Here is a 13,589-nt window from a genome sequence, read left to right on the forward strand (position 1 = left end):
TCTTATCAGGTGAAGTGGAGAAAAAATCTAAGTTTGCAATGTTGAAAGATTAATAGATTTTTAAATGACAATGCTTAAAGATTGCATGTTTCTTATAAACCTCTCCCTTCATTTTAACATTGTGAAAAACAAAGTTACCCAAACACTTCACTTAAATGTGGACACAGAGTTTTTGGTATCACTTTAGATTAGGTGTCCCAAATTACACTCTACTTACTATGTAATTACCTATATAATTACAGCGTAACTAGGTGTTATTACATTTTATTTAGAGTGTAACACAATATAATGCTGTGATTAAGCACTCAATTGTAATTGTTATTCCCCAATTTATATATATATACGTACTTATAAACACTGTGGAACAACAATTACCTAATTGTACCTAATTACAGCATTACACTGTATTAAAAAAGTTACTTCACGCAAATTACTCAGATTAAAGCATGGTAATACAAATCTCAATAATTTACAATATATTAAACTTTGTTAACAGATTCATATTAGGGGAGTATTGAAATAGTCCATTGTAAAAGATGAAATAATTAGTTTTTTTTGCAGGAGTCAAACTGTCATGGTCTTTATTTCATCCATCCCAGACATAATCACATGCCTTTTCACAATCTTATCATGTGTTTCACTGATCTTTCCTGTATGTGGGGTGGCCAAAAACTCTAATGTACATCACCCTACTCATATATCTCATTTCTGAAATGCAACACTTGACGTTACTGTCAGCAGAACAGGGTTTGGAACATTCTAGCATATAATATTTACTTTTCATATTCTCTCTTACTCCTTTTTCAATCTTCATCTGTGGTTTGTTCCCAAGATACAGTATGTGGGGTTTTGCCTTCTTTTTCTCTTATCTATTATTTTTTAGGAAACAAGGCTAGGGGCCACTTTGAAAGACATATTTCATCCTAATATCAACAACTATTACACTGTATCCTCTCACCCACTAAACATATTGCAAAAGCACAAGGAAAAAAGGGTGTCTGAATAAACACAATGGTAACAAAAGAAAAAAAAAACTAAGATCGACTCTGTCATTTCTATGTCATGCTTTCATATGAAATCTCGTTAGGACACCCACCTATTAAATCCTGATAGAGGACTGTTCAATCAGTTTCAAATTGTTCACACATACTTATGGAGCAAGGCTGTACTAACAATTGTAGCATTTTTTTCAAATGATCCTCATGTGGCACTTACCCATTCTTCTATCCCACACATCCCTATGAGGTGAGGTTATCAGTGGAGTTCCCAGGGAATCTGTGCTTAGACTGTTACTAGTAAGTTAGTAAACTGATGAAATTTAAGGATGACACCAAATCTTGAGTCATACCAAACACAAAGGAGTCAGCCAAAACAATAAGAAAAAACTAAATAATACATTGGATTAATTTAAATCTAGGGATGTTATGGTTAGACTTAATAATGTGTTCACACCTTATTCACTGCTTTTTTGAACAAGAACCTTTGCTCATTCCCAAGGCCACTCCATGTTGTTGATGAAAACGAAAACAATGCATTTGAAATTACCAGACCTCAGTCCTCCAGAGCATCTGTAAGATGAGGTGGAGCAAGTTTTTTGAAACCTAAATTCATAACTACCTAACATTCCTATGCTGCACTTTAAGTACTGAGTCAATGATCTAGTTGTTTTGGGTTATTCTAAAGGAAAATGTGGTACCAATTTTCTATTTGCAGGTGTATGTAATATGGTGGTCAATCAACAATTTAAAGGATTAAATGGGAAAAACATTCAAGTTTCTTAGGCAAGGGGTTAAAAAGATGAAGTAATTCTTAACTTTTCTTTCTAAAATCAGAAAATATGAAATTGTCACAGAGTGTGTTAAGTAACACAAAGTTTGATGAACTTTATTTTCATTAATTTTTAAAAATACAATAATGTTACTTAAGGTACTGTGTAAGTATTAATAATTTACGCAATAAATATGCAATGACACTCTGAAATAAACATTTGGTTTTATCTTATGACTCCGTCCTGGGTATGACGTTCATCTGCATCCAGCCCTGCAAGTAGGCCCTCTAATCTGCAGGGAAAAACCTGGGGGTTGGTGGCAGAATTGGCACACCAGTCACCATAAAAAAAACCTCACACTGGTTCTATTCCATGTGAACTAGTGTGGTTCTGAGGTGTCACCCGCTGCATGGCTGCACTCAGGTCCTAATATGGGATCCTGAGTTGGTTCGTCATGGGGTGGGTGCGGCAATGCGCTGTATCAGTGCCTGCTCTTCACCTCTCTCTCTCTCTCACACAATGAAATCTTGGCCCTACATTAACATTTTTGTCATGTAAAATGCAATGCAAAGAAAAAAATTCAAAATTTCAAACCTCTCTTGAGAAAAATTCACTTTCACAAGATCAGATTGACTCTGTGAAAGATACTGAACATAGCTAAATATTTAATGAACGTAGCTAAATATTTACAGCGGAAACTAAGAATCTAAACTACGGCTGATACAACTGCAAGGTTAACAAAATCTACCCTCTTATGGTCCAGTGTTTACTGTAACACATCTTCTGTAACTTGTGGAATTATTTGATTCAAAAGTTTACTGTACCACAACTGCAATAAAAAATAAAATAATGAGTGTACACTACATCTTAACTTTGATGTTAAATGAAATGTGAATACTGAATCTTTCCAGGACAGTAATGCATTAACTGTACAAATATACTTGTTTATTTCTTGAGGGTTATGTTAGTCAGAAACTTTACTTTTTTAATTGTCTAAGATTCAATAATTAAAAAATACCAAAACATAATGGATTCCAAATAAATATACCAAATTAATAATGTTAAATCCTTTGCTAAAATTGTGATTTTAGTGATGCATGGTTGCACAGTGGTTAACACTTCTGCACTGTTGAGTTAGCTTCCTGAGTTGGAATCATAAGCCTGGTTGCTGTCTGTAGCGAGTTTTCACATTCTTCCCAGGTGTATGCTGATTTTTCTTCAGGCATTCTGGTGTCATTCTGGTGCCTACATCCCAATGATGTGTGCTATGTTAATTGTTATTTTTTAAGTAGAGGCTATGTAAGTGAGCGAGTGGGTGGTCCCATTGTGGATTCCCGCCATGGGATTGATTTCACGCATGGGATAGTTACTGTCAATTGTGCCACCTTCAATTATAATAAAATAAGTTTGAGACTGTTAACTTATTTATTTTACTATGTGTACCTCTTTTTTAAGGATTTTTTTGGTTAACAGTTTGTAGATTTCATTAATGAAGTAGAAAGGTTTGCTGTAGTCATAAAGCAAACTGATCAATGAATCATTCAAACACACTTAATTTTATATTGCACAATTAACTGTATGGACCATCAAAAAGTAGATGGTTGAGCTAACAAGATCACAGTACAGTATCACATTTAGAACTTAAACAGTGGAATATTTGAAGACTCTTTATCAGAACCTATCTGATAAAATAAACACACCACTAGCTGACAAGAGCTAGTTCATGGAAGTATACTGTACCTAACAGATTAAATCCAGTAACCTGTATTGAAAGAAGCTTAACAAATTCAGGACTGATAAGGTATAATTTTACAAAAGTGATAGACAAAAGGAATGGGTGTGGGGTGGTAATAAAGACCAAGTACATTTACAGAGTAAAACTACAAAACAGGGCAGGAAATGCTAGTAAAATGCCTCTGCATTTTCTTCTTTCAGTGGCTTTTTACTGTTGCCATTTGAAAGAATAGGTGTCTGAAGAGGGATATCAATCCCTTCAATCATCTTAGCTTCAACTATTTAAACATCTGCTTGTATATTTGTGTTGCCTGAAACCTTGTCCTGAGAAAATCTCCATTTCAGCTGAACTTTCCACTCAGTGCTGGGGGGTAGAGCATTGCCTATGGCCATGTTATTCAGTTTCACAAAGTGGAATGCCTAAGTAATGCTCATTCATTTGGTGACTAATGATTCATTTTCTGTATCAACAAGTTTACTAATTTTCTGTTAAAGATTGCAGTTAAGATTTAGCAAGCTGTGCATTGTGCAGAAACCTTGTTAGATAAAAATAAAAAGTGCACTTAATCTGCTGGAGTGACAGGTGACTTGGAGGTTTGTTTTGGGTCTGACTAACTTTAAGCTTTATTTTGTCCTTATTAAGTCTGAAAGAGCTGCAGGTCAAGCTCCAATGCAGCGGGTGATACAATAACTTTTGGCACAATATCCAAGCCCTGGAGTATATGAGGTGGTGGCATTTACAACATTCTTAATAGTATTTATGGGAATGAAAGTGTGAGAGAAGTCAGGAACAGGGCATGTACATAGAGGCAAAGACACAAAAAAGATAGAGACACTGTATTATAAATAAACATTACACATCTCGTACTGTATTCAGAAAGAGAGCCAGAGACAGATTAAACGAAAGCAGAAGTCTTAGAAATAACAAACATGGAAATGAATGGGTAAGTTCTAAATTAATAATGACACACACTGTGAGACAGAGAGATACACAGAAAAGACAGAAAGAAGCTGACATTATTTATTGAGACTGACAGAAACAGATGGCAAAAGGCATGCAGTACAACTTGGAAACAAACAGTACCATATGGATATCAAGAAGAAATTGTTAAAGAAAGAAAGTAAAAGGAAAACAGACATCAATGTTGAGAGAGGCAAAGTGAAACTTAACTCATTAGCTTGGGGTAAAAGCACATACAGTAGCTCAAAAATCAAGAATATGTAAAAATGACTGAAAGGAAACAGGGTATAATACTGTATATAAAAATCCAGTATACTATTAAAAATGTATCAGGAGTACTATAAAACATTGGATTTATAAAAATGCTCATATTCATGGTAAAATGAATTTCAGAAGTTAACTAGGTGCTCTGTTGAATTGACTTTATTTAATAGATCTTTTGTGTTTTCTTCAAAGGCTGCACACTTCAGAGTCCAAAATGTTTACACATTTACATCATAACTGTTTAGGGTATTTGTTTCAAACAATAGTTTAAATATTCTTGAATTTGTTTCCTATAAACTCTTTTTCTAATACAGGATCACAGGGAACTAGTAATGATGACAGCAACATACGGTTAGTGTGGCGAGCAACCAGCTTTTAACAGGATGCCAGTCCACTGCCCTTAAGCACATTCACTAGCACTCAAATCATGCCAGCTCAAAGTTACTAAGAAAGTCAGTTGTATGCTATTAGGTTGTGGGATATAACTGGGATCCCAGGAGGAAACCTACATGTGTCATGGTTTTGGAGTTTAAAACATTACAGATGTGTTTATTGTACTTGTGTGACATTTATTTTTAGATTATTTTTGCATTATGAATTTTTATTATCATTTTTAATTCCACTTTTCCATTTTTTTACTGTGAATCCCACCATTTTAAGTCATTTTTCATGATGGCAGCCATATTTTTATTGACAGTGGTGATCCAATCCCATCATGTGACAACAGGGAGTTGCACCATAAGATGTCATCAACTAGCTAGTATACAAGATAGGGGCAAACTATTGCTGGTGTCTAAGATTTTGGGTTCAATTAACAAACTATTTTTAAAGTTACGGATATTGAAAAAATCTTTTTTAGAAGATTAAGTCTTCATGTGGCTTTTGACTTCAAGTTTTAGTTTTCATATTAGGTTTTGATATTCAGATTCATTTGTTTCTTTTGTCTTTGACCATGAGTTTCCTAATCCTGTTTTTGCTCTTTTTCCTTCTTTATATGTACCACCATGCCCATTACAACATGAAGATGGGAATCACAGGGAAACTTCATGCAGACAGAACTCCAGTTGGGCAATGAGCTAGGGTCCAAGCACTGTAAGGCACCAATACTATATGTTCTTCCATCAAGCCAACCAGTATTAATGGATGAAAATAGGACATTTTACTTTGTTAAGTAAAATCATGTGTAAGAAAGGCGCTATATAGCGCCCGACCCGGCACAGACCATGCAGAGGCACGTGTATAAAACACACAGGCTTTATTCTCTTTTCCTTCAGCCGAGGGGCACGTCTTCCCCGTGTCCAACAGGCCCAACACAGTACCAAAGCACAAAGCACAATTCTTCACAACCCTCTTCTGCCACCACCACTCCTCCCAGGCAACCTCGTCCACTTCCTCCCGATTCTGGCCCCGAATGGAGGGAGGTTGCCTGCTTTATAGCCCACCCGGAAGTGCTCCAGGTGCCTGACCAGCTGGCCTTAATTGCTGGTAAGTCGTCCGATGTGGTGGCTGGCTCTCCGCAGCACCCCCTAGCGGCCACCCCATCTCCCAACCGGGCTGTGGTGGACTCCATGTCCCATGAAGCCACGGGGGAGACTGAGGAAGGACCCACGGCCAGGGAGACTGCCCCCAGGGAAGGTATTGCACACTCCCTGGTGGCTCCCCCGGGACGTATGCAGCAGAGCGTCCGTCACACATGTAAGGAAAAGTCATTGGAGTATTGTATTTGGTGAATGGTTTTAACTTCATCATGCTCTAACCCACTTTGTTCTGAATAGGGTCACTGGGGGTGCTGGAGCCTATCCAAGCCTGTACAGGGCACAAGGCAGAAACAAACCCTGGTCAGGGCAACAGACCATTAGATTGTGAAAATACACAAACACACACTCACACACACACTAGGGCCAATTTAGTATTATCAATCTATCCAACCTGCATGTCTTTGGCCTAGAAGAAAACCAGAGCACCTGGAGGAAACCCACATGGACACAGGAAAACATGCAAACTCTGCACAGGGAGGACCTGTGATGTGAACCCTGCTCACCTTACTGTAAGGAAGCAGTGTTACCAATGTGCCAGTCTTATTGGTTTTAGAATATGGAAAATTAAAGGATGTATATAATTCATGCAAAATATTCCAGTTGTGGTTTCCTATGGCTCAAAGTAAATACACATATAGTAATGTATATAGTAGTGTGGAGTTTGTTCTTGGAATGCTTACGTAGGTTTTCACTGGGGACTCCACTTCCTTTCCCAATCCAAGAATATTCATTTATAATGAATAGCAAAACTACATTTACTGCGGTACTAAATAATAAATTGGTGTTTATTTACAATTTTTATTAAAAAGCAATAGATTGTGTATATTAATTGTACTAATAACAATAAAATTAAATGGTGAACCTTCTCTGTACTTTCCAGTTTATACTACTCTCTCAAAATGTTACCAAAAGGATTGTCTATTCATTTTCTGCTGTAGTTACATCCAGTTCCACTGACCAGCCATTCTTAAGTATACGCTTCACACAAGACCATTTCCACACGTGAATTTCAACTCTTATTATACCGCACTAGCTTGCTTCTAAAGTAGCTATAAACAGTGTTGCTTTACATCTACGTGGGAATCTTTGGGCTAAAATTAAGTCTGCGAAAATTAGTGATTCGTTAAACATTAAAAAGAAAAGGAAGACTCAATAATGAGAAGTTTTATACGAGCTTGTTCTGCACTCTCACTCACTCACCTTCTGAGATCGTTGAGCCGAAGGGTCTCGCGCTCAAGGTACTCTTCTAAGTACCCGAGCAGCTCCATCTCCACCGCCACAGATCTCTGGGCGTCCGCCACGGACGTGAACATTTCGCCAAGCGTCCCCTGCGCCGCGATAAGCATTACAGTGAACAATGGGAAGACGTGCATTTTTAACACACTTTCGTGAATATCCTGTTAGTACATAGACCTGAGCTTTCATAGTAATAGTTCTATTACTAGCAATCCGGGATAAGATCAACAAGCGGCGTCTGCATCCTCACGTTATTTCCATTTAGACGAAGAGCTGCGCGCAGAACAAACGCGCTTGTGCAGTGTGAACAGAGGGTGAGGCACAGCGATGTTTAGTGGGAGGAGAGAACGAGGAGTCTGTGCAGACATCGAAAACTGACGGCGCTGTGCCGTGATGGGTCCATTCCTAAATATCAATATGAAACTGGCCGAGTATTAGCATATTAAAAGTAAGGCCGTTGAAAGTTACTTTTTAAAGTACTGTACCACGGTTTCGTTGAGATGAAGGAATGAAAGGGATTTCTGACTATGCTATCTATCTCTTTATTATTTAAAAACTTTACCAATCGAACAATCGACAGCACATTTAGCGTTATACTCATTAAAATGGTTTATATAAATTTACAATACCTACAAATCTATAACATGCAAAATTTAGAAAAATGAGTAATGCAAACATTTTTCTCTTGCAGATTCGGAGAATTGCAGTGAACTGAAATTTGCCTTTGCAGGAATCTAGCAAAGATGCTGGTCCGTCACAGGACACATTCAAGCATTTATACTCTGCTTGCAAAACTAATTTTGAGTTGGTTAGTTAATCAAAGGTACATATATTTTGGATGTAGTAGAGAACAGGAGTATCATAAAACTACACAGAAAGAACATCCTAACTCCACCAAGTTTAGGACTTTGAACATGGGAATATTACTATAGAAGTAAATTGTATTCTTCATTTTCTTCTTCCAATTATTATTACAATATTAGAATTATACTAAAATCAAAACTAAGGTAATTTCTGGCATACAGCTTATATGCGTAGGTTGCATTGCACAAAATATTAAATGTTTTGCTTTCATGAAAAAAAAAACACTTTGACCTTAATACTGCACAATGTTAAATAAAAGATTAATGAATTAAAAGTAATTCTGAATTAGCTACAACATGATTCCGCTTGTGATATAAAAATATTTGAGTTAAATCCAAGTGAATATATATTCAGATATTATTGTTACCCAGCTGTGAATTAGGCAGTTCTGTGCTGTTTGTAATGTATTAGTGTGATTAAAATAAATCATACAATGTATTGCAGTACAATAAAAACATTAAAATTCTACAGTGTAAATTATTGCATGAATATTATGGCCTCAGGCCCTTTAAAAGTAAATTTATATTTAGAAAGTGAATCTACAGGATAATGCCTGAAAAATGTTTGATTATTGCAACACAACCCCATTGGGTCACAGAGGAATAAAGGTAATGGGAAATGTAGTTTTCTATAAGACTTCCAAAACTGTGTTGATACTGTTCAGGATAAGAGAGTATAAGAACAATTTTGACAAGAAATGACAAGCCAGCACAATTTAAGATTTCAGTTCCTGATGTTGACAAGAAATGGATTATAAAACTAATGACAGGGTGTGTCACTTCCATTACATGGTCATAAGCGTCAGTGGTGGCAGCAGTAAATGCAAGGGATCAGAGCTGGATGGTGTACATACATCATAAAGAAAAAAAAAAAAACATGCATCCCCTGATAAAATTTAGAGTCTGTAATCCATCTAATAGCTTTGGGGAGGTTTTTAACATGAACATAGGCAAGACATGCAAAACCCATTTAAGAATGCATCCCATTCAGAGTATTCAATTAGAAACAAATCAAATATTTTCATTAGCCCATAAACAATTTTCTCATCTTAGGCTCCTATGTTCATCCTACCTGGACCAGATCCTTCATTGGAATTTTTTATGCATTAACATTTTTTATAAGGAAAACATCTGCTAGAAAAACATCTGCAAAAATCTAAAATTTTAGTAGAAGCTGTCAGTGCTCGAATATAAATTGTTGAATTTCTGATTTCTCCATAGACACAAGATTTCAGGTCTTAAAAACTGTTGAAGTTTGTGAACCCTCAAACTTGAAAGAACAACAATAGAGTGTGTCTCATACAGTGTGCATGAAATAACATTCCCCAGGACCATGGTGCAACATGTATAAAACCAGAGGAAGACAGGTAAAGGACTATACTATACTATACTATAAAAAATAAATAAAAAATAAATATTAGGAAAGTGTATAGGTAATATTAATTTGAAATAGATAGTAATAAATAAATATATATATAAATAAATAATAAAAACAGTGAGGAACATCTATTTATCATAATTAATGTATGGACAGAACATACACAGATCTTGGTATATTTTTGTGTGTAGTTTGTCTAAGTTATTTGTGGTTTGGTCACACTGCTTCCATACACAATCCAAATACTTGCTGTAAAGTTTCTTAGTGATTATATTGGTTGTCATTATTTCCTGTCTAATGGGTTATTGCCCTGAACACCCACCTCTTTGTGGTCACCACAGTGATTGGAATTTGCATTACAAAGAACTCCAAATGGCCATGGGAAAAGTTTACAGTATTAACTCCACACAGATGACACTCAAACAGAGAACTGAAGAGAAGTCCACATGAGTGGCAATGCTATTCAGTATATTTTCTTCACTGTGTGATAATTTACCGTTAGTGCATAGACGGTTGTAAAAATGTCTAAATACCCAAAGTATAAACTAAACTGCATTTTTTGTTATTTTATTCATTATCTACATTATGTAATGTAATTATCTTTTGCACAGTTTGTTTCTGCTTTGATCCCATGCTGTATTGATATGTTGGTTTCCTTCAACTAGTTACTGTTAAAAGTAGATTCTGAAAATTAATGAATTACAGGAAACAGATACTGTATGTGAAGTGGCAGGAAAAGATTAGATTGATTTTTTATGTGTGAACTTGCCTCATGTGTGTTTCTCGGGTTATATTTCATTAAGGAAACTGCCGAAATGCTTGCAAACACTGACATACTCTATTAAAGAGTATACATATGTGCTACAGCTCCTACATACATAAAACACATGAAACATTCGTTCAGAGCATAACAAAGGCATGGCCAGTAATAGGCAGATACTGGCTGAGAAAGTGACCTTCTTATAATGTATCGTCATAGTCAATAATTTGCAAAGTGCATTTAATCCAAAGAATGCATAATTTGTCCAAAATGTGTTTTTGATCTTTTAAATGCACATTTTGGCAAATACTACTCATATTCAGGTCCACACCCAGCTGAATCATCAGTGGACTCTGCATAAATACTAAATGGATATAAAATTAACAAGTTTGCATGTCTTTGAAGGCATAATGAAAAAATAATTCATGAAAGAAATCCCAAACAATACATCATATTTCCAAATGGCAGTGTATGATTCCAGGAGCTGCCAGCAGGTTAATTGTTTTCATGTTTTGCTTGGGCAGAAAAGTGTTTATTACACAAATTACAGTTCTCTTCTGCTGTCCTGCAAAATATTGTGTATTTCTTTGATTTTGTGAGCTGGACTTCAGATGGAAGTGTTGATTATTGAAGCAAGAATTAAAGAAGAAATAATGGCACTATAGAGTATTTAACTAGGGCTAGAGGATAGGTTATTGTCAGACATAATCTCATTGGCCACAATACACATGCTGTATTTGATCGATCCAGATGAAAAGTGTGTTTATTTCTTTTGTTTTATGTGTAAATGTTGTAAGAATTTATACTTTAATGTTAATATGTTATATGTGTCAATACATATAATAGCTCTGAACCTTAACTCAACAAAGAATGTTATTCAAAAAAAAACTGAAAGTCTGATACAACAGCTGAAATTTTCTCATTTTAGGTTTAAAAATGTGTATTTTGCCAAACCCCCCACACAATTGCACAGACACAAGTCTCAATATAATAAAAGGGGTTATTGACATCTAAATACCTTACAATGGGTTTCTCACTTCTCACAATGATTGTTTTCTTCACCTTCCACTCCTCTAGTCAATCTTTGTCCTCTTCCACCTGACTCTGACTTGCCTGGCTGAGATCGGGTGGCTTCTTTTATCTAAGATCATGCAGTATTTTCGATGGAAGCACTTCCAGGTTGCTGGGACTATGAATCCCAGCAGCTTCCCCTTGCAGCCCCCACGGAACCCAACAGGGCTGCCCCATGGGACTACAGATCCCAGCATGCCCTGCAGGTTGCTGCTTGGGATTCCCAACCCAGGGATACTGCCATCTGGTGTATTTGGGGAAAAAATGTTCAGCTGTATTCATCTCTCCCAGTCCTTCTATTGTACTGGTCACCCAACTGGGTAAGGATACTTGTTCAATCCCGGTTGTGGTGCCAGTCTATGTGTGCCATCCATTACAACAGCAATTAATGCTTACTTTTCATTCCATTCTAGTTTTGAGCTCAAGTAGATAAAGAGTGCTTTGAAGCTGAGTAAAATATTAGAGTTGTGGTAATCTTTTTGGAATTTAAATTTCTTTCTATATTTAAAATGTTTATTATAGAATTTTTCAGACAGTAACACTGAATCCTACCACTAAAATAACATATGCATGGGCACAATTTGGAGTCACCAGTCCATTTAGAACCTTATTATGCAATTAGATTTGGGATTTCTTAACTGACAAATGCTAGTAAATGCATATTAGTAGCATCACTGGCACCCCACAGGGTAATGTACTGAGTACCCCTGCTATGCCCTTTTTTTGTACTGTATGTCTTTGGTGCCAAACACATCTTCAATTCCTTTAAAGGATTAGCTGACAATGATTCAACATTGGGCTTGCTTTCATAGAAGAGATCTGCAGTCTAATATAGTAGTGCCAGGGCAACAATCCATCTATTAATGTTAGCAAAATTAAGGAGCTGGTCATATACATTGGAAACATTACCAATTTTTTCAGATCACCTTCTTACCTTCCTGATCATGTCTAGGGCTAGACTGTCCCTAGACGACTCAGCATAACTAAGGACTTTCTGCTGTACCCCACTGCATAACCAAGCAATCATGATCCCTGCAGCACACCATGAAGTTCAGCTCATTTTTTTTTTATCAGAACAAAAATAAAAACTGATATACTGATTTTATTAATCTAAAGATACTGAATATAACAGTCAATGTTTCATGTAAAAAAACATAATTGTCCATAGTAGTAAATAACTTTTTATATTAAATTTAAACATCATTAACTGCAACAAGATGTTTCTAGTAGTTATCAGTCAATATTTTGAACCACTGTGGAGGAATTCCAATTTTCTGCTCTGTGTAGGTGTCATTTAACTCTCTGATATTGAGAGTTTTTAATATTATACAGTTAACTTCGAGTCTGGACACAAAAGTTAGTGGAATTTATGTCTGGATTTTTAAATAATTCATGTTAGAACTTCTTTTTCCTCTAGTGAGTCAGATGTGGAGTTGCTTGTGTGCTTTGGACAGCTGTCTTTTGGAATGATTCAGCTGCATTTCATCATTGGCTCAGAGGCATGTGGCATGACATTCTCCAGAAGAATTTCTTAATGCTGAGCTTTGTGCATTGTTCTTTTCATGATAGTAAATCATCCTAGTTTGGGTGAAGAAACACATCATCTGACCGTAACCCTACCACTGGTATTTTTGACTGCTGTGTAAGATTCTGAATGTGGAATGCAGTGTTATCTTTTCTCTAGACATAATATGGCAAATGTCATTCAAACAATTCCACTTTTGAATCATTTGTCATATGACACATTGCACCAGGACCATTGAATATCATCCAGGTGCATCTTCTGAGTCTTCAGATGAGCGTTATAGGTTTGTTTATTACTGAGTATAACTGGTTACAATCTAAAATATAATGTCATAACAATAAATTACTCATACCCAATCATAAGAAAGTTTGTGGCATCTGTTCTAAAGGCGTATAAAAAATTATGCAGCAATACAATACACGAAAAGTGAATTAAAATAGTCAAGATAAAACACAAACTGTTCACAAATAAAGTATTTTGAATTGGAATGA

The 13,589-nt window shown here is 36.0% G+C and overlaps 1 protein-coding gene across 1 annotated transcript in view; it reads right to left on the reverse strand.

Annotated features, from left to right (window-relative positions):
• Nucleotides 1–7,821, reverse strand: part of p4ha3 (prolyl 4-hydroxylase, alpha polypeptide III) — a 60,869-nt gene extending 53,048 nt beyond the window's left edge. The window contains exon 1 of the mRNA XM_039744282.1: nt 7,466–7,821. Coding sequence (XP_039600216.1) covers nt 7,466–7,638 — 173 coding nt within the window. The 5' untranslated portion in view covers nt 7,639–7,821. The remainder of the gene's footprint in view (nt 1–7,465) is intronic.
• Between the last annotated feature and the right edge of the window lie 5,768 nt (nt 7,822–13,589).

The sequence above is a fragment of the Polypterus senegalus genome, chromosome 2, assembly GCF_016835505.1.
Source record: "Polypterus senegalus isolate Bchr_013 chromosome 2, ASM1683550v1, whole genome shotgun sequence".
NCBI classification, from domain to species: Eukaryota; Metazoa; Chordata; class Cladistia; order Polypteriformes; family Polypteridae; genus Polypterus; species Polypterus senegalus.